General features: G+C 41.5%; 1 protein-coding gene across 2 annotated transcripts; it reads right to left on the bottom strand.

The window, feature by feature from the left end:
- Positions 1–1,487: 1,487 nt before the first annotated feature.
- Positions 1,488–22,728, bottom strand: TMA16 (translation machinery associated 16 homolog). 2 transcript variants are annotated; one of them, XM_061584596.1, is made up of 7 exons: positions 22,582–22,728; positions 21,421–21,533; positions 17,424–17,461; positions 13,548–13,632; positions 11,462–11,610; positions 6,072–6,114; positions 1,488–4,162 (listed from the first exon to the last, which is right to left on the bottom strand). In XM_061584596.1, the coding sequence occupies exons 1-7, from the start codon at positions 22,582–22,584 to the stop codon at positions 4,024–4,026; spliced, it is 570 nt and encodes a 189-aa protein (XP_061440580.1). In that variant the 5' UTR covers positions 22,585–22,728; the 3' UTR covers positions 1,488–4,023. The 2 variants fall into 2 exon arrangements, with proteins under 2 accessions (XP_061440580.1, XP_061440581.1); XM_061584597.1 differs by lacking the exon at positions 22,582–22,728 and adding an exon at positions 22,347–22,543 and having other exon boundaries at positions 17,424–17,475.
- Positions 22,729–22,784: the final 56 nt, after the last annotated feature.

Consider the following 22,784-nt stretch of genomic DNA (forward strand, 5'->3'; position numbering starts at 1 on the left):
CCTGCCAGTCATGAAATGTCTAGCATGTTTAAGGGGGTATGTTCAATGTAGAAGAGGCCAAGGCATTGCAAACGGGAACCCAGTAAGACGACCAAACAGTCTTTTATGCATTGAGGGGAGATTTACCAAGATGCTTTGCGGGCACCATAGGAGGTACCGGGGGGACACATTGGCAACCCCCGAATGTTGCAAACTGCCAATAGGTAGTGACCATTTATACAATTGTCTTATCTTGCAAGTTTAATATAGCCCTGCAATGTCTTTTGCAGCTTGTTTTATTTAGAGATCAGCCTCAATAATATGCATTCAACAATTTTACATTTGCATACATACACTTTCTGCTAGCAAATAACCAGAAAAGGTGTGAATGAAGGTTGTAGTGAACTCCTTTCTGAGTGCTGTTCACCTCAAACCTGTCAACATGTGGGCAGCTATGTTCTGCACTAAGTGAAGCTTCTGAACAGTTTTCAAAGGCAGCCCCACACAAAGCACACAGCAAGAGTCCAATATTGAGGGTACTGGGGTATATATTACTGTAGCCAAGTTATCTTTGTCCAGATAGACTGGTAGCCCAACTACAATCCTAAGTTGGTGGAAGGCACTCTGCACCACCGAGGCCAGCTGCTCCTCAAATGTCAGCAATGGATCCAGGAGAACCCCCAAACTATAAACTTGCTCCTTCAGAGGTCACCAGTATTAAACCAGGAAAGGCAATGGTGCACAAAAGGAGGATGGAGGGGCGAGTGTGCAGACCCAACACTTGTTCATAGGGTTGCCAGATTCAGTGCCTGAGACTGATCCTGTATCTTTAGGAGAAGAGAAAGGCAGCCAAGTGCAGGTGTCCTTGCAACACTGTAATGAGAAAAACCACAAGGTGGAATTCTCCCTTCCCCCTGCCCAACTTTTAAAGTTACAGAAGACCTCTTGGTTGCCAGGCCCAGCCTCCAAGATGTCTTCTGTATCTTTAAAAGTTGTGCAGGGGGAAGGGAGAATTCCACCTTGTGGTTTTTCTCATTACAATGTTGCAAGAACCACCTGCACTTGGCTGACTTTCTCTTCTCCTAAAGATACAGGATCAGTCTCAGGCCAGGAACCTGGCAACCCTAGTCACAACAGTAGCACCATACAAACATACAGTAAAAAAATTAAGAAATGGCTGCTCAAATGCATATTTAGGTTAAAGGTGGTTCCCAGGCCTGAAGAAATTGAAGACTACTGCTCTGTAGCTAATCTAATGGGCAGCAGCCCTCCATGTTCTTAGTTCCTAACACCTGCTATATGATAGTCCGGTTAAAACCAAAACTGGAGATGCCAGAGATTCAATATGAGATCCTCAACATGCAAAGGCCATGCTTTATGACTGAACTATGGTTCCATCAAAGAACTTTCCCTTGTCTCCTTTAATATGTCTTGAATGCCTTTCTTTCTCTAGGGCAACAATTTCAATTAATAGTGTTTTAATTCCAGAAGAAATGTCAGATATTCAGTGAAGATTTAAAATCAATTTTATCCTCAAAACCTTAACCATGATTCCCAGGCTAAAAGTTTAAAACTATGGCAACTTTCATAATTAACATGTATAATCCAACCTTGCGTGATGAGTGTTTTGTGAAAAAAGAGGATTTAGTTTACTCTTCTGTATTAAAACACCAATTTGTTCACTCTGCATGAGACTCATGAGGACAAGACAGATCGACTGCAGTCTGGTCCTTCAGTCCTTTTCCCATGACAATCAAGCCACTTTCTCCCTTATTAAGTGAAAGAATTGCTTTTTTTGCAGTATAATCTACCCACACAATGACCCAAGAAAGCTGAACTAAAATTACAGCAAAACACAACGCATTTGGCTGCATAAGATCACACCTAAGGGAAGGCTAGACTTCCTTTAACATGGTTAAACTGTTGAGATCATATTTAAGTCAAATGGGATTTAAATACAGTACTGCAACCCCAGACAACATTGATAACATTCACCAATAAGTGAAAATCCTTGAATCACTGTATACAACCAAGCATTTTAAAAAAAATAATGATCAACACATTTTCCAAGAGAAGTTGAATATATCAGGGTTAAGGGTTAAACTTCTAGCATATATTTTCACAATGTCTTTGATTAATGGACTTGGCTCTGTAAGATAGTCTGTTTGTCACACCACAAAACATGCATATCTGCCATTGTTTCCAAGAATGTTCTTTCCATCTTGGGCAGGTTAAATATTTTTTTTTATTTGCTCTTCTTCCTTCTACTTAGAAAGCCACCTAAAAAAAGAATAACCCTGTACTCATTCTGTTCTCATTTTCCTTCACTCCCTTCCTAAATTCATGCCAATTATGTAGGTTTACCCACATATAACAATGGAAAGATATAGTAACGTCATTCCATAAAGCCACTCACACCCCCAGTCTGTGGAGAGCAACCTTGTGAAGTGAGAAGCCTGTACTTATGGAGACTCCTGACACGTTTTAAAATCAGGGTTGTAAATGTGTGAGAAACCTCCATGAATACACAAGGTTCTGCACAAGGTGGATGGCAACAAAGACAATGGGGGCAGAGAGCTACAGCAGTTGTCCCCTAAGTTAACATTAGTATTCAGTAAATGCCTAAAGGAGGCTTAAGAAAAATGCTGAAACAGCAGCTTTATGTTCTTCTAGACTTATACCAGCTAATGTATTATTCTAGTTAAGCAAAGTTACCTTCTAAGATTCCCTTCTTTTATCAAGTCACAGAAAAAGAATTAAACACCTAGTAAGAACTGACAAAGTTATGTTAACAAATTGTTTAAAACTAGTGCATTCACCCTGGCTTCAGGCCACTAAGTTAGTTCTGACAGCTGAAAGATTTTTCTGAAAAGGAGAGGAGGGTTATAGAGAAGTGGTCATCTTATGGGTGCATCACACCCCACACACCCACCTCTTTAGCCATCAGTCTCAGAAAGCTGGTCAAACACACACATTTTTTCCAAAGGGAAGAAGGAACCAGGTGCAGGGGAAAGGGAGGTGAGGTGACAGCGATGACAGTGCTGGTACCCTCAAGAAGGCACTAACTGGTGCCACAGAATAAAAGCTACAATCCCGGTTGTGCTACTTAACCCCTGAAACCAAGCAAGGGTGGTTAACCTGTGGTCTTCCAGATTTTGCTGGACTCCAACCAGCCCCAGCCAACGTGGCCAATGATCAGGGATGACCAGAGTTAGACTCCAGCAACATCTAGATCAGCCTTTCCAAACCAGTGTGCCTCCAGATGTTGTTGGACCACAACTCCCATCAGCCTCAGCCAGCATTGCCAATGGTCAGGAAAGATGGGAATTGTGGTCCAATAACATCTGGAGGCACACTGGTTGGGAAAGGCTGATCTAGATGGACACAGATCAGCCACCTCTGCCCTACTGAACTGCATCCCGAAAGTGTATGATAAAAATGGATTAATTTGGGCCAAAATAGACATTATGGCAGCAGACCAATGTGTAGGAGTCTGGCGGCCACCAAGTTCATGCAAGGAAGATGGGTGCAGTTAAACTCGAGCATAGGAAGGTAGGAGTGAGAGGGCTGAAATGACCCCCTTGCCCATATTTTACTTCCCAACATGCTTTACCCCAGCAGTTTGAATGACTGCTGGGCTCAGAGACTGGAAGGAACACTCCCATGGAGAAAAGAACCCGTTGGAGGGGCCATCTCCTCCTGTGCTTTGAATTCTTTCTGCCTCAAGCTGCTTTCCGTGCATTTCGCATGGTCAGAGAATACAGTTTCACCACCATAGCACCTACTTCGCCCCTTAAGAGTTAGTTACTTTTATGAACCTAAAATATTTTAAACTGTTTTTCAAAGGAGAATGATATAACATGCCTCATTATCTTATTACATAATAAACAGAAGGCCAAACTACAGGGCTTAGTCACATAGTCAAGAAAACTGGGTCTTCTCATAATGAGACTAAAAAAGAGTTTTAGTCTAGCTCCAATTGATCACTGTAAGAGTAGCTTGGCAATTGCTCCAGCTGTCATCTCCCATACCGGCAAGTGCTCATTACTCTGGGTTCTTTTCTGCACCCAATTCTTTTTCATCTTCAACCGCTGCCTTGTTCACCCTACTATTAAGGGCATCTTTACTGGATATCTTCCTCATTTTAATGTTTGGTAGCTTCTGCAAATCACCATCCCAGGTTCTATGAAAGAAATTGAGAGGGGGAAAGGAAAAAAAATTAGAAGTTTAAACCATGGAAAGTATCATTTTTACACCACTCATCAAACATTTCTACCAATGAAGTTAAGTTGTCTTATCTGAATTAAGGACTTCCAGTGGCCAAACTCTGTACTGAAGCCCAAAATTGCCCTGCACTGATAATTAGAACAGATTGATTGATTGATTGATTGCATTTGTATACCGCCCCATAGCTGAAGATACCTATGGCCAGTTGCTAACATCAGTTAGCTTCCCAACAAATGGAATGAGGTGGGAGCTATGAGATCAAGAACCTTATTGCTCAACTAAGCATTTTGTCACAGAATTCTAAATCTTACCAGCTTCTAGAAGATAAGAAAACATGAGTTCAGAAGGTAGCACATGGATATGTGGAATGGGCAGTATATATTTCCCTTTGGGCCAATTTAACATATTGCTAACACAGAAATGGGGAACAGTATCCCAAGGCAGGAAAATACCAATTATTGTGGGATTTAGTCCCCTTTCTGGCACATGTCACCTTAGTGATGCTACTAATTCAAAGCTAGCATGACACCTGACACTCAAAAACCATCTGTCTGGACTGCTGTAGCAAGTGGATGAACTTGTACATCAGACTACTATTACACAGCAACTATGGGAACAGCTGGAGATGTGATGAGAGTATGAAGAGCATACCAAAGCTGATTATCAGGGAGAATATAACTCTGAACCACAACTGATGGTGTTAAGGGAAATGCCTGTTAGCTTCTACACACATACCCTATAAAGGAGGGACAAGGGAACCCCATGTTATATCTTCCAGTGATCTTAAGAAAAGCCTGCTATATCAGGCCAGTAGCCCATCTAGTCCAGCATCCTGTTCACGCAGTGGCCAACCAGATGCCCCAATGGGAAGGACCACAAGCAGGATATGAGCACAAGAGCACTCTCCCCACCTGTGATTCCCAACAACTGGTACTCTTACTTCTGACTAGCCACCAGTCACCAGGACCACTCAAACAGGAAAGTGAAAGGTGCAGAAGCATAAAAAGGGCCTGATCCATTAAAACAGACAACTATTTAGGCAAGACTAAGAAACTTACAAAGAGCTAGAACAGAGGCCACACATGAAGTACCTGCTGCTGGGCTGTACAGCTTGAGATTGTAAGTATTTTATGTCTACAGAGCATCCAAAGCTGCGTATCAAGGAGAAAAGGCTGTTTGTGTGTTTTAACTCTAAACCACAAAGGGGGCGGAGGAATCAAAACTACACAATTTATGTGGCACTGATGTGGCAGTTGGGGTTCCCTGTTGGCAAAGATATACAGGCATTTCAGACAGTTTATAGTTACATGCATGTGCCTCAGACTCATGTGCTCCCCTTGCCTATACTGGTGAAGCTATGAGTTCAGAAACATCAACTTACGCTTTTCAACTGACTAGAGTGCCCCATGGTATCCAAACTTGAGGAAGCTCTGGTTAGGTTTAGACTATGGTTACTTCAAACGACCTACAACCATAAACCACAGTCCAATTGTGGCTTATTTGAACCATAATCTAACCTAACCAGAGCTTCCAAGTTTGAACATAATGGGGTACTCTGGTCAATTTAAAAGTTTAACCAGATACTTCTGATCATGCAGCCATACCAGCTGCTGGTGGTGGCTCATATTAAAGGCAATGATTCCCATATGCAGATTATAAAAGTCTTGGGCTTGTTTTTGTATTCATTTACAAGTACTAATGAAGCAAAGAATGAGAATACTATTAAGACATCAGTATTTTTATCAAACTCCCCATGCACAAAGGCTTGCGGATAATATTGGGTTACTTGGGACTGATGTAGCAAACTTTCTTGGATGAACACAGCATATAAAAAAATAGAATGCTTAAATAAGAAAGCAACTCACCTGAAAGTTTTAAGGTGCTTACAGTTCATGATATCAGGGATCTCTGTTGGAAACACAATTAAATCCAAGATCAGCCAGCCATTTCTCAACAGAAATTTTGATTTGCGACGCTCTGAAAGGCTATCTGAAAGACTGTCTACTTCTGGTACTGATAGTATGAATGAGACTGATCCATTTGCTCTGAAGCTTAGTACCTTAAAGAAAGCATAATTCTCAAACCATCAAAGGACAGCAAAATGATATACTGGGCTGTTACCGGTCCACTTTGGGAGAAGGGAGCTCTCATCAAGGAGTTCTAGCTATGTGTTATAAAGGAAACAGAATTATTAAAGAAAGCACAAACATCTTCTGCTTTTTCCCCAACCTGTGAAGTTATATAGCTAGAAAAAGAAAATGTTTTGGTTTGTGTATAAACAAATAATTGTGGGGGAAATTGAAAAGCCTTGACAGATAGTGCACTTCATACTTTTAACTTTCTCCCTGCATTGTTCTACTGATAATATTTTAAAAGGCAGTCAGCCACCATAGCAGCAACTCACTACAACAGGCTTCTCCAACCTGGTGCTTTCCAGATGTTTTGAGCTACAACTCCCAACCTGGTGCCTCCTGCAAATCTGGAGGGCACCAGGTTGGGGAAGGCTACACTGAAATGGAGTGCTAGACATTGTATAGAACTACTCCTAGGTCACACCGCTAACAAAGATCAAGGATAGGACAGAAAACAAATCATTTAAAAGAAATCTACCATTAAAAGGAGAGCTGCAATTCAATTAAAGGCATTTTAAATTCATCATGATTATTAGTTGACTGATTAAATTTGTGTAGAGTTAACAAACATTATTTTCTGAAGCATACTTTTTCTTTTTAGGTAAGGGACAAGAATCATAGCAGGCGTAGTGTTAGAAGTGCATTCCTCCTGTGTTTGACACAAGGGACAAGGCCTCAGGGTGGCGCTTGTCATCTTTCGTTTCTATAATCACTTGTATTTTAAAAGATCTTTTGCCCAATCAGGGGCACTGTTTTGGTTGATTGAAACCTTTTCATCTAACCATCCCCAATTAAAGTAGCATATTACTTTGTCAAATAGAGCTAACTGATATGGGAATCCACTGAAATTGGTCACAAAGTGCTCAGGTGCTTCAGAAGAGCTAAGCGGCACAGCCTTCTGGCTGGTGGGAGGAGGAGGCAAGTCATGAAACTGAATGCTCCCTCAACATATGTGGCAGTGAGAAGGTTGGGTAGAAAACTTTTCTAGGTGTGGAATGGATGACTGCTCTTTTAGTATTCAATCATGCAGTTTCTACACCCGCACTCTGAAGGAGTCCAGTGAGATTTTTCTGAATACATATAGATGGACCCTTTGACACTAAACATATTGCAGCATTCTGACTGAAGAATACTAAACAGTCCAAGCTGAACTGTCTAGTAGTCAGTTTATACAAACGTTGTGTGTGTCAAGGACATGGGCTGAAAATTTCTGAATTTATTTTGACCATTGCCGATATGACCATGCAGTTATTTCTTCCTATGTTTTCATAAGCATCACACTATATGCTTCTACACAGAGACAAGCCTGCACAGAAGCAACACCGCTCACTTGAGGTGCCCGGCGCTGGTGTGTGAGTTGCACCAGGCACCTGTATTCAAGGTGCATAGCAGCGATGCGAAGCACCCAGCACCTGGAGGCAACAGCAGCACCCATGGCGAGCAGGTGAGTGAGTGAGTGGAGCGGTGGCAGAGCGAGGCACCCAGTAGCTGGGCCTGGCTGGTGACCTGTGTGCAGGGAGAGGGAGAGGGGACCTCTGGCAACCTTTGGGCGGGGTGCTGGCAACAGTAGACAGGGTTGGCCAGTAAAGCCCCTAGTTATTACATATCAGCTCAATTTACAGTTATCCCACAATTCAGCTTCAAAGTTCTGAGGCACAGGAACCAAGCTTAATCAAATCAATAAAGAGACCTCAAGTATCTATCCTCCAGGTCAGAATCCTCACTGAAGCTGCCACTCAGGCCTGGTCTATGTGCAGCAGACTGAGGTTGGAGTGAAGTGATAAGGAGTTATGAGGGGGTAGAATGGACTGTGCCACTGCAGACTACAGGTGGGTGTGACGTCCCCACCCACCTATCTCTGTCTTCTTGCAGTTGATGAGGGGGATGTCTGCCTCTATACACTGTATAATATACCATTTACACATGTACAGAGACTATTGAACACTTCCCATTCTTTGTGTGTGCTATTTTCACTCACAGTCTGGGCACTCCACAGTATCCCACCCTTATCTCTGGGTGATCCTGGACACCCCAAACCCACTGTGGATATATTTATTGCTAGGTTTAATGTGAGGCAATCCTTTCCTTCAAGGGATAGCCTTACAGTATAAATGCTGCCACCAGTTTCAGAATGAAACTTTTATAGTATTTGCCAAGAGATAAACTAAGGGTTTTAGTTTCAGTATCATTTGTTTATTCACCACTTCACCACTTCCCTGACTGATGTTCACTTGTGGTATGCATTAATCAACCATAGGCATGAGTATGGAACAATAAAAAACCCAAAATGATACTCTCATTATTTTCAGATGATAATTTTTAAACCTCACAGATAGAAATAATATATCAATATATCACTACGCTACCTAACTATATCTTAATCCCACCCAGGCCAACCAGCACTCTCTATCCCAATTGCTAATCTAAGTATCCAAGCCCTAGAATAAAACCGCCTCCCTAACTGACAACACCTCCAGTATATTTTAAAGACAAACCCTCGCTTATTCCCTCTTCCCAACCAGAGAATCTAACACCCAATCAGAGACATTCACGCCAAACCCTCACTTCCTAACATTCCATTTTATCCCTCCCCTCTCTACATACCAAATAAGGACATATGTTAGCAAAGAAACATCAACAGAACCAGGACTGCATATTTACATAGTCTTGTGATGTCACAGATACGACCTGTAAATGTTATCCTACGTAAAAAAGAAAAGTTTTTTTTTAAAAAGCAGAGGAGATAGCAACATGGTCTAGAACCTTTTCTCCCAAAATAGTATCTTTAAAAAAAATATCAACAGCATTCTTTTTTTTCCTGTGGTGTGCTTTCAAAAATGATGCCCCACCACCACCACATATACACACACACACATAGAGTCCGGAGTGGTACAGCCCAACCTATCACTTTAGAATTCTACCACTTCAGTCTGTCACATGTGTAGATTTTAAAGATGTGTTTCATAAGAATGGAACTGCAATAGTCAAGTAGAGGACTAGAACTTGGTAGCTCAAACTGCTCACACACTATGCTGACTGGAATAGAAGGGAAATTAATATTTTCAGAAGTCAAGAGGAATCTGAAAACCTTGCAGTTCATTTTTGTCATAGCTATTAACAAGCCAAGGAAAGGGGGGGGAGGAATGTTGCATGGAAAATGTTCCATGCACAGGGGGCAGTGATGGCCTTTGGATAGCTTTAAAACAGGATCAGACAACTTCATGGAGGATAAGGCTACCAATGGCAACTAGCCACCATGGCTATGCTCTGCCTCCAAGTAGGCGGTAGGTTTCTGAATACCAGCTGCTGGATACAGCAGGAGGGCAGTTAGCCATTGTGAGAACAGGTTTGCTGGACTAGATGGGATCACTGGCCTGACTCAGCAAGCTCTTCTTACGTTCTTAAGAAACACCAAATGCATAAGAGCTCTTTCTAGCTATATAGTTGGGCAGACACAGAAACTCAGGAAAGCATGAAGAAAAACTGCAGTTCCTTTGTAGCCTCCCTTTCAATAAGCTCAAAGCTACTGCCACCCCCAGAAACCTTTGATTTTAAGATATTGTTGGCAACATCTGCTGAGTTGTCTGGACAACTGAACTATTTTAAATAGCATATGCAGCTTGCTGAATGAACACACAGTATGTCATGATGCATGAGGTGCAGAGCTGCCACTGCATCACCCTCTCAGCTACGGCAGTACTGCCGTGCACTGGGCCTAGGATTGGGTGCAGCAGTGAGGACAGGGGAACACTGAGTCAATGGAGAGAACAGATACATGTGCACTTGCACCTGCCGCTGCCACCACCTGCTGCTTTTCATGCCCTCATGGTCACACTGCACCACTGCATCCTGGTTCTAGCAAGAGGCAGCAGTTGGGAGAGGAGCACCCTGTCTCACATGCCACGACTGCATACAACGAAGCATGCTCATTCCACGACAGCTACAGACCTCAAAAGAACACACAAGCAGGGCTATTTCCCTGCTTTTACCACACCAGACTGTCTAATTTTTCCTTCCAAAAGAGAAGAGAAACTTTATCATCTTCAGAAAGAACTAATTAAATCAAGCCTGCAGACATTCTCTCTCATTAAGAGAAATGAAAGAGGGGGTGATACTGAGGATTTGAAAATTCTAATAATGACGCATTGTAGCCAACTTCTAGATTTTAAATTACCGTCTCTAATCACACGATCTGCAGCACAAACCTTTCCTTAAATTGAAACCATTTAGAGATTGTACTAATGTCCACCGCAGTATCATTAACAAGGAATGAATGATTGGCAGTTACTTTTAACAAGGAAAGGGCACTAACACAAAACTTACTTCTTGAATATTTTGGAGATATATTTTAAGCTTGTGTACAACATGCAACATCAGAAACTTCAACATGAATTTTTATTTTGCTTTCTTGTAACTTCTGAATAATACAGATTTGTCTCTCTTGTGAGCTTGAGCTTTTCACAGTAAACCTAAGCAAGGCAGCTTAATTTTTTTTTATGAGTACTATAATAGAATCCCCAAAATCAGAAGATAGAACTCAAGATGTCACAAGTAGTTAGAAAGATATGTGGAGTATGTGAATACATTGTTAACTTCCAAATAAGTTTCCATTTCAACATTGAACCAGTTTGGGGTGAGTTCTCATACATGCGCTTTTTCCAAACAACGAGCAACTACATCCTAAGATGTCTCTTAGTGAGCTAAATGACCCTGGATTTTATATTTTTACTATATATTTTGGTTTCTTAGAATTCTTGAGCAATACTGGGTACGAGGCTGCTAAAGAACCTCCCATGTACACAGCTCCTGCTATAATTTAGGGGCTGAGTTTTCTCATCACTTATCTATTCACCAACTTCCCCCAATGGGATTTGTGATGTCGTTTGGAAGGATAGTTCAGGAAGGTCAAACCCATGTGAAGTACAACTGCATCTGAAATGGAGTGGTAGCAATGGTAAGTCACACAGTACAGTAGGACAAGTAATATTAAGAAAACTGTTCAACAGATGGGGGGCAGGGTTTACTTCCATAAGCAGTGTACCGTTGCCCCGTATAGAGTTCCGATTTGCCTGCAAAAAATTATTCATCACAGATTTTTTTTTAGGATGGCAAGGTAGTCATACCTAGTCCATATCCTTCATACATCTGTCTTTCACGTTCCATTGTCTGTTTGATGATCGTTTCCCTGGAAGTGTGCTGTCTGGCCTGTCTTCCTTTAATGCTGTTACGTAGTTCAATCTGCTCCAATTCATCACTGAATCGCTGCAAATAACTGAAACACAGTAAAAAATATCCATGTGGGCAAGTTCTCCTGCACCCAAACATCACACCCTTCAATTTGCTTTACAAATCCTCTGAAATGGTCACAGAAGCATTTCGGACAAAGGTTGCTAAAAGACAGAAGATCTCCAAGGTGAAAATGTGTTTAGATAATCTGCGTCCAGCCTATATATGCAATGTTAAATGCCTTTTATTTATTAGTAATATAATATTATTCCTACCGAGCATGTGCTAAGAAAGTCTCATAACAGAGTTATGGGGAACCTCTGACCCATAGGCCAGATGCCGCATAAAGGTCTCTCCTCCTGGCTCCAGCTCCAGCTCCATGTACAATTAGGCTTGAAAAGGGCCTTCCACTGGCACTGAAGAGGCTTTTTCCCCCAAGCCTAATTGTTGGGGGGGGGAGGGATGGGAGAGTCACAACCAGGAAGGGAAGGGCTAATCCTCCCCTCCTCACATGCCATCACCCTTCCTCTGAAAATCCCCAATGGGGCAATTAAGATGGCTCCAATGGGAGGCTTTTCCCAACTCTAATTGCTGCACAGGAAGGGGTGGGGGAGTGACAATGTGATTGGAATATGTGTGAATGAGTGTGAATGAATGGTGTGCTATGTATGAGAAAGATAGATTTGGGGTAGCCCCACCCACTTTTGCTTTGGGCCCACCCACTGCTGGCATGTGGCTCCTGGAAGGTCCTCTGCCCCGCTCACATGTAAACCCTCATCCCTCCTGACCAAACATGAGAAAGCTATGAAAGGAAGAGAAGTGGCTTACCAGGCAGGGCACAGCGGGGGGGGGGAGAGAAGTGCAGTACAAACTGCGCTGACCTTCCCGCCTCTCCCTCCCAGTAAGCAACAGAAACACATCTGCCAGGAAGCTAGTGTGGCAGCTCTGCCCCACCCAGAGAGCCACTTCTGGAATGGAGCAAAGGAGGTGAAGCACATCTGCATAACGCATTGTCACCAACCATCTTGATTCTCAAAATTAAGCATTGCATTGCTGACATTACTTCCAGTCCCCCCCCCAAACTCCTAGTCTTTAAGCATGCTTCAAACAAATAAAATCAAAAGAGGGGCAGTTAGGAGGCAAGGTAAAGTATTTCACAGCTGCTTGTAAACATGCAAGAAAATAATTCTGCACAATGGAAATAAAATTAGTCTAGAACATAAATTAGCCTACACAATAGTTTTTAGTCTCAGAAGTCATGCAGATTCAGCACATTTAAAATGTAAAAATAACATCATGTCATAAATATCAAGGATGGAATATACTATGTTACGCCAGTACATCACCACCCAACACCAACAAGGCATCCCATTAGCTGCCCATTGGGCCAAGTTCAAGGTTCTGGTTTTGGTGTACAAAGCCCTATACAGCTTGGGACCAGGATACCTGAAAGATTGTCTTACCCCTTATATATCTAGTCAATCACTGCAGATACCATCTTATCAGGAGGTCCATTCCATACAACATAGGAAACGGACCTTTAGTGTAGTGGCAATTACCCTTTGGAATTACCTCCCCTTAAACATTAGACAGGCATGCCATCTCTGTTATCTTTTTGGTACCTACCAAAGACCTTCCTCTTTCAACAAGCTTTTTAAATAGAGACCTTATCCCAGTCTGCGTCTGTTTTGGAATTGCTTTTAAAGATGTTTTTAAAGCTTTTTTAAACATATTTTAAGGATGTTTTTTTAATATGTTTTTAAAGATGTTTTAATATATATTTTAATGTCTGTTTTTAAGACATTTTAGAGTGTTTTTAGTGTTTTTAGTGTTTTTGTTTGCTGCCCTGGGCTCCTACTGGAAGGAAGGGTGGGATAGAAATTTAATAAATAAATAATAATAAACACCAACAGGGTGCATCTATCTCATTGCTCATGCTTCCAACAAGACAGGTTTGTCTTTGCTTGTGGGCTGCAAACATACTTTTCTGTTAGTTCACAGGCTTCTTTTTTTGTGTATTCCACTTTGCTGGGATCAAGGTGACACTGAAACCAAAGCAATTTTTCACCTATAAAGGAAACAAAAGGAGACAGATTCAGTCAAATACTAACTACACCCATTATATAATACGGGTGAGGTAAAAGCCTACCCATTGTTTCTGCAACAACGCACATATAAATATTAAAGGAACAGTTAGTTAAATGGTTAGAACTATGTTCCACAGTTGTACGAAGTCTAGGGCCCTGCCAGAAAGTCTGCAGCCACATCCACTGCTCCATCTAAACACCCCCTTTCCTTTAGATCAAAGGTGGCTAACCTGTGGCCCTCCAGATGTTGCTGAAGTAGAACACCCATCATCCCCCAACCACTGACCACACTGGCTAGAGTTGATCAGAGTTGGAGTCCAACAGCATTTGGAGGGCCATGAGTTCCCCATCTCTGATCAACCCCAACCATCATTTTTTCTTTGGTATTCTAGGTAAGCACCTACTGGCAACAACATTTTGTCCTCAAGTTTACATTTTTAAGTTACAAAAACATATTCAGATGTAAAAAGAATTACACCCAGTCAACAGGCAAGACAGCAATGCTCATTTGAAATCACATTTTGATTATTGCCTTTTTCAGGGGCAGGATGTGCAATGGTATCATTAGTTAAAAAGGAGTCTGCCACACTGAGCTGAACCAATGCACAGGAACATAAAGAAGCTGACTTATACCAAGCAGGGCTGTGGAGTCGGAGTCATGGAGTCGAAGCAATTTTGGGTGGAGTCTGAGTCGGAGTCGGTAGAAATGTACCAACTCCGACTTCAAAATAAATTTTGATTGACCAATTTTTTAAAATATAAATTCAAAATGTCAAAGAAGCTTCCCATGAAGTCAGCTGTAGTTGAGCATTTCACCATAACTCAAGATGGAAAACATTTTGTGTGTCACTGTATGACACAGGACCCAGATGAAGACAAATGCTGTGATGCCAAGATCAGCGCATATTCAGGCAGCGATAAAAATGCTCCTATGAGAGCTTCCAATTTAAAAAGACATTTACAGCCCTTTCCAGGGCTATGGAATAGAAGTCGGAAGCAATTTTTGGTGGAGTCAGAGTTGGAGTCAGACAGTAGAGAAATAGAGGATTCGGAGTCGAAGGTTTGGTGTACCAACTCTACGGCCCTGATACCAAGTCAGACCATTGGTGCATCTAGCTATGTATTGTCTACACTGACTAGCAATGCTCTCCAGGATTTCAGACAAGAGACATTTCCAGTCCTACCAGGAGAGACTGGGGATTGAAGTTGTGACCTTCTCTATGCCAGGCAGATGCTCTACCACTGAGCTACAGCCCTCCTCCAAGTTTCAATATAAATTGCAATGCAACTGCTTTCCAGGCGGTAAATTATAAATGAATGCTTTACAAGCATGGAGGTGGCTGCATTTGTGAAAAATATGGGTAAAATACAAGACAACAAGAAGGCAAATGAGAATATGAAAGCGATTTCTTTTGACTTTGTGTAAACCTCTTTTGATTGTGACATAATTTGCAGATATCAGTTATCTGGCAAATCAACTTGTTATCATTGCCCAAAACTGTCCTTTTGTAGCCGCACTTCCAAGAGAATCTCCTCTGCCACTTATTCCCTGCAATACAGCCAGCAGTGCATTCAAAATGCTTTGAAAGAGGGATTGGCGGCACTGAATCTGAACTTGCTATCGGACTGAGGGAAATGTGGATGAGTGCAGGGGGGGATGAGTTGGCAGGGGAAAAAAACTGAAAGAAGAGAGGACAGAAGGAGAAATGTATGCTCTTTCCCCCTTAAATGTGCTCCTTAAAACTACTGTAAAGTAGTTTCTTCTTTTGACAAATCTTAATTTGAGTAGGATTTAAGGTTCACATTGCCATTAGCTGGCAAAAGATACCATGAAATTACCAAACTACTTAAAGGTGATGAAAAGCAAAGCATTTCCTAGAAATCTAAAATAATGCCTGTGCTCAAGAGGAAGAATGGATTATGGTAACCTTCTGTCAGTTGTCTCATCTGCCAAGAACAGCCTTTAATTCAGTTCAATGATATCCACTATAAAACTCAAAATGGAAATTAGGTACGCACATAATATATTACAGGAAGAGATACATCTGAGTTGAGTGGATTTATGCATGGAATCAATTCATCTATTAATCCTGCTGGCTACTTTTCCATGCAGTTGCTCCTGAATATTTCCAAATAGGCCATGCATGAGGAAAAAGAACACATGACAATGTAAGTGGGCACATATACCCAGAGGGATTTTTGGTAGTAGCTGCAACCACAGGGGAAAAAATCATAGAACAGTAGAGTTGAAAGGGACCTGTTCATTGCAAGAATCCAACTTAAAGTATACCCAACAGGTGGCTGTCCAGGTGCCTCTTGAATGCCTCCAGTGCTGGAGAGCCCACCCACCCCAGGTAATTAAATCAACTCATTAACTTTATGCCATCTGATCGTGTTACTCCAGTTGAGTTTCTCATCTTGATTGAGAAACAGCATGAATATGTTCACAGAGAAAGCAACCAGCAGGACATATGTGATAACTGTGCTATAGTTTCCCTGATTTCTGAAAACTATAATTGTTGTTCCCATATAATGGCTAGATCTCCCCAAAGATGATGACTACATATTACAAGTAGGACCAGCTCCACAGTGCAGTAAGATGGCTAAAAAGTTGGAGAACCTTTTAGGCAGGGGTGGATAACCTTGGACCCTCCAGATATTGCTGAACTGCAACTACGATCACCCTCAGCAAGCATGGCCAATGGCAAGAGATAATGAGAGTTGTCATTCAGTAACATCTGGAGAGCCAAAGGTTCCACATACCTGCTTTAAGGTTTTCAGTAAGTAGCTGGATAGGCACTTACCAGGATTCTTTAAGAATGCCTTGAACATAGATTAGGTGGCCTTTAGCAAATGTTGAGTCTAGCTATGCTTTACAAAATGGGAAGATGACAAGAATCACCCTCCTTCTTAGGGATACTTAATATTTTGTTATAACCTATTCTGAGCTGATGAATGCAACCCTGAGCCATGCTTGTTGCTGATGCTAAATACTGAACATACGAAACTGCCTCATAATCAGACCATTAGTCCAGCCAACCCAAGACTGTCTACCAGAATATGTCACAGCTCTTCCAAGGTCACAGGAGGTTCTTCCTTCCCAGCCCTTCTACCCAATATCTTTTGAGGAGAAAATGAACTTGGGACCTTCTACATGCAAAGCATGTGTTCACCCACTGAGCAATGGCCCTTTCCCATTTCCTCACTGAAGGAAAAAAAAGAAAAGCCAGGTGTAGAAAAGAGAGAAGCTAAGCTTGTTAGTTTAGTTAAGTATACTGACAATGTGATGCAAAGAACTCAATTAGTCCACTTGCCCATAAAAGGCAGCAAATGTGTGTGGTGCAAGTACTAGCAGATCAGAACTTTACAAACATAATGCTGATGTTTGTTAAAACCTCAACACCGCACTGCTTCCTAGACACATGCTTTAAATCTGAGGCTAAAAAGGCCAGTATCTTTAGCTATCCACATGAGACCAAATTCTCTTTGCAAGGCAGGCTTATGAAGGATGCCAAAATGCCCATGACAGCTCTACAAGGAACAGTAATAGAAGCATCTACATGTGTTCCAAAGAACAGACATCAAAGAAACCAAGCCATACTAGCAGAACTGAATTCACCAGTATTCATAAAGCCAGGTTGAGAGCATTGTCACTGTAAAGTTATAGAACATGTTGCATTATGTGGGCTGACTTTGTCCAGAAAGGCTTAAAGGTAAGCTGAAAAAACATAATTCTACAGAGCTTTAAAAAAAGTAATGTTTTTACACTCACCTATAACACTGAGACGAAAGGCCTTTTCATTTTTCAATCTGCAAAAGGATAGCTGCAATTTAATTATTCCCAAAATAATAATCATCTCATCTCTCACACACAAGCATACACTCATAAGGAAACAAATGGAACAGCATGACTAAATTTCTCACTCTCATGATGCATATAAACACTTCAGTAAGCCAGCTACCCTGTTATATGCAGAATTAAACTGTTGCTTTCTCCATACATGAAAAGATTACTTGTATGTCTTGGTTCTTTTTTTAAAAAAAATGACAGTAATGAAAATGCCATACTTTCCCACATAATAGTCAACGGAAGCAAAACGTCATTACTCAGAAAGAGAAGAAGAGAGCCTTTGAAATAACACTACAGGTCAACATGATGGTGTATATTTCTAGCATATAAATACAGTTAGAAGCTCAGCTGACATATTACTACTTATGAATGACAGGAATGTTCTGGCACCTTAAAGTATGTGCACAAACAGTGATTCACTGGCAATAAACATGCTATTTTAAGAATCAACCTATATTTTACAACTATTTAATAAAAAACACACTATTTAAGGTCACAAAAATCAAGAGTATTATGCAAAACTGCAAAAGATCTAAATGGGTTTCTTACCCCTTGCCCCCAAAATTTTTTGTCTCTGTGTGTGCGTGTCTCTGTGTGTGCGTGTCTCTGTGTGTGCGTGTCTCTGTGTGTGCGTGTCTCTGTGTGTGCGTGTCTCTGTGTGTGCGTGTCTCTGTGTGTGCGTGTCTCTGTGTGTGCGTGTCTCTGTGTGTGCGTGTCTCTGTGTGTGCGTGTCTCTGTGTGTGCGTGTCTCTGTGTGTGCGTGTCTCTGTGTGTGCGTGTCTCTGTGTGTGCGTGTCTCTGTGTGCGCGCACACAGAGAGAGAGAGACAGAGAGCGAGACAGGCCTATTAAGCTGTAAAACAGGATAGAAGCCACTGTGGTTGCCTTGGGCACTGCTGACCTCCACTAATGCCCCAGCTTCTCTTCTTCCATTTCATTTCACCCAGAGGAGGTGCTATACCAAGACTTACTCAATCAGCACTTGCAAACAACACCTCCAACAGACACACCTTCACAATACCTGCTCCAGGGGGAAAAAATGTAAGCTCCTGCTTGCCCTGCCCTGCCTCGCCCCACCCACAACGCAAGTCAACGGAACCTGTAAGGCACATGAGTTGCTTTTCTGGGTTAGAATCAAGCTAACATCTACACTGCCTGTCCAATTTTTCCCAATTCTCTACCCCCACTGCATTCACCAACCCCACATCCCAAGCCTTTCTTGAAAGTCCCCTGACCTGCAGGAGAAGGGTTTTCTTGGGGGGGTGGGCTACAAAGGAGAGTAGAGATTCCTCTTCTCCAAGAACCCTTGCACAAGCAGGAGCTTTGGATACAACCCACTCTACTGCAGTTATAATGCTATAATAATGCTATAATATTATTTTAGAGAGAAAAAATCTTTTGATCTCCATACTTTTATCATCCATACCTGTAAGATTATCTGTTAAGGCAAGGGGGTCTCAATCATGCCTCAAAGGTTCAACGAAGTAATGAAGAGTAAATATTAGACAACTGACAAGCTCAGGCAGCCAAGAAAAAGGCATCATAAAGAAAATGTTAGCAATATTGAAGAAAATACTGCAGCACGAAAATCAAAAGATGTTAGACAACAACATATTTGATTATTTTCCCAGCTCTTCTCCACACCAAATTAAAATACAGCCACTCTTGCGGCTGTATAATCCCCAGACAGGTAGTATTTATCCAGCCATGAGAGAGGCTGTATGCTATAGTCAGCATGGATTTTTCACATTCTGCCATGTTACATTGGAAATACCCCCATGCCATTCTGATGCTGCCCATAAGCTCATTTCAAAACAAAATCTTACAAAATTTATAGTCCTAAACTTAGAAATGCTTAACCCTCTAAGTTTTCATGGTGATACACAAAACACTCAAAGGGAATTGAGAGTTCAAAGCAAAAAACAAGAGGGAAAAAATCCAGACGCCTATTAGAGTTTTTTCTGTCAGTGGTCTCATAATTTGTTGAAATTAAAAATCAGACATGTTTACAGAGTACCTGTAATCCTATCACTGACCTTGCCCCATACTCTGACTTAATCTTCTGCTGTTCAAAAGTTTAAAAAAATGCCTGGCTGAATTTTAATTAATTTACAAAATTTCACATTGGAGTAAATGATAAGCCCAGGCATGCTCAGTAAGAACCAACTGTCAGTGTTTTAAAAGCCAGACTAACAGGTGTTTAGCTTGGCTAATCAGGGTCATTTCCCTGACAGAGCTCCAGTGGCCAGAGTGGTTTAAGTCAGCCCCTCTTCTGATGATTGTAGCTCTGTGAAGGGAATGGGGCGTCTCCTAGCAACTTTCAGCGCCCTTCACAAACTATACTTTCCAGGATTCTTCGGGGGAAGCTATGACTGTTTAAAGTGGAATAAAGGTCTGGTGTGGATGTGGCTGTCAGGATCCCACCTCAGGCCACCACCTGTCAGGTCCCTCCAGTCAGGATCCTGGTTTTTATTTGTTCTCTCACCAGCTCTAGCACTGATCTCACAAGATCGCACCAGCCGCTCCCTGTTTCACAATATTGCCTTGGGACTTTGCCTTAGTCTCCTTCTGGCTTATTGTTACTTTGTGTCTGGGTGCACTTGCAGGCCACAACCCCCCTGTATCTTTGTGCCTATAAAGCATACAGCCTTGGGTTGCCCTGGATACTTGATGATACACTATCTCTTCACCGCTGCCCCCATTTGATACTGTTTCCCAACCTTGGTAATTACCCTGCCCACCCTTCTGGTCTGTGAAAGCCCCAGCCAAGGATCAGGCTTTTGGTAAACCAAGAAAATATTTATTTATAAACACCAGGAAATAACAAGATTACTTAAGGTATATTTAACAAGCGTATGGTTTCATATATTGTGTTACTCTTTATGTTTCTAGTTATATATAATCTGCCTCAATACCAGCCTAATACAATCCAACCCACAACCAACTCCAACAGAACTCCCAAACTCCACCTCAACCAACCACCCTCTCAGCTATCATCTTCTCATTTATACCTTCAGCCACTCAAACGCTCAGCCAATCATCATACAGCATTTTCCAGCATTCTAGCCCATGTACTCCCCCCTCTCATTCAGTCCACTTACCATATATACTTTAATAAACCTGCACTTACCATATTTACAGTAATATCTATACACAGGGACATCACAGTGGCCACTGACACCTTTGGTCTAAACTTGGGTGGGAGACTACACGTGTCTGGTGTAGAATAAAAAAAAGTAGTGTAGTGGCACCTACTCTCTGGACAGGCACCATCTCTGTTATCTTTTTGGAGCCTACTGAAGACCTTCCTCTTTCAACAAGCATTTTAAGTTGAGACTTTATCCCAGCCTGCGTCTGTTGGAATTGCTTTTTAATATGTTTTTAAACCTTCTTTTTTTAAAAAAATATGTTTTTAAACCTTTTTTTTAAAAGATTTTTTTAATTAATAGAGAAGTTGCAGTAATAAGAAACAGGTAACACATTTTTTCAAAAACCACATTCCAAATTTGAAGTGTTATAAAATGCAATAATAGGCAATGAAAGATTTCCCAAAATTAACTTTCACTGGCTCAGACATGAGAAGACAGTTATGCTGAAGAATATTTGGGCAGAGGTTACATGATCATGAAGCCATAGGTTGGAAGGAGCACTTTTCATTAGCCTGATGTTTTCCACCATAGCCTCTTGTGTGTCAGCAAGCTTCTGAGGTCACAGGCAAAAGGATTTAGGGCCTTAGCAGTAACTGGCTGTCAGCTAGCAATCTACCTGTAAAGTTATCTTATTTTAACCTACTTAAGAAAAAGCTTTGCAACTTCAGTTATTTCCTGACATTTCTAGGGCAAGAAAATTCTCATAGGAACCCAGCAGGTTAGTATTTCTTCTTCCCTATCACTGAAAAGGAGAGATTGAAGGAGACTCACTTTTCTTTTTTTTCTTGTTTGTGCGCTTCTTTTGTAAGCTGAGCAGCTTTTCTGCTGTAGGGATGGATGACTTTCTTCTCCTGCCCTCCCCTTTTGCATTTTGCTGCTTTTGGCTGAAACAAAGAATCAGAAGACAGACATAGGAAGATATTTGAAAAGTACTTTCCTTCAAAGGCTTATTGTTAGTTATTGCATCCAGAGTGAAAGACAGCTCAGAAGCAACAGGAACAGAGAGGAAAAAAACTTAAATTCATGACAGAATATGTAAGGGTTTAAAATGTATGAAATAAGTATGAAAATAAGTATGAAAAACTATCAGTGTGAAAGAAACAATATTACAGTGGCTGAGCTATTAAGATTCTATGGATATGAGAATAAAGTTTATTTCTGGATTTATACTCAAGTATAGTCTTTGTCTACTGCAGTGATGAGAAACCTGTAGCCTTTCAGATGTTGTCGGACTCTAGCTCCCTTCAGTCCCAGATAACATGGCCAAGGGCCAGAGATGATGGGAGCTGGAGCCCAACATAATCACTCCTAGGCCAATGCTCCCCTAAATAATACACAAAATTTTAACAATATGGAAAGAAGAGAAAAAGACATCCAAAAACAAAAGTACACACTTAATATCAGCAACTTCATTAACGAAGATAACAATTAATAGTTAAATGTCAGTGGATTATTGTAAAAACAGGTATGTTTTTTGGCCAACAAACATATTTGCTTACTTTAAAAAATGGACATTATGAACATTATAGTAACTGGTACCAGTGCCACAGAATGATACCATCAAGATTAAATTATACTGGAGCAATCTACAAAGTCAGATGCATTATCAAACTGGATTTTTTTTTCGGGCGGGTTGCATAACTGAACGTTCCCCCTTAAAAATACCTTTAAGACCAACAAATCTATTTTGACATAACCTTTTGTGAACTACTTCTTCAAATGAAGTCTGTGAAAGCTTAAGCCACAAGAAACCTGCGAGTCTTTAAGAAACCACAAGATTATATTTTGAGACTTCTCGGTAAACGGTCATCTATCTTCCAATACCCAGTCAAAGGGAATCACGCGCTAACACCACCAAATCGTTACATTTACTATTCCCAATGATGGGCAGTTTCAGCGCAGCTTTTACTCCCGCCACTATCCCGAGCTCACCATACTGCCGGAAAAGAAAAGCAGAGCCGGTCCCTGGGACACGCTTTAACAGCGTGACGCTCAGGAGGACCGAGTCCGTCGACGTAAGCCACCCGACTAGGCACCACGGCTCACAAGTGCTCCGTTCCGTTTCCTTCAGCCAATAGGAGCAACCTGTATGTATTTGTTACTGACAACGTCACATCTGCTTTCTAACTGCGATT

The sequence above is a fragment of the Rhineura floridana genome, chromosome 9 (genome assembly GCF_030035675.1).
Source record: "Rhineura floridana isolate rRhiFlo1 chromosome 9, rRhiFlo1.hap2, whole genome shotgun sequence".
NCBI lineage: Eukaryota > Metazoa > Chordata > Lepidosauria > Squamata > Rhineuridae > Rhineura > Rhineura floridana.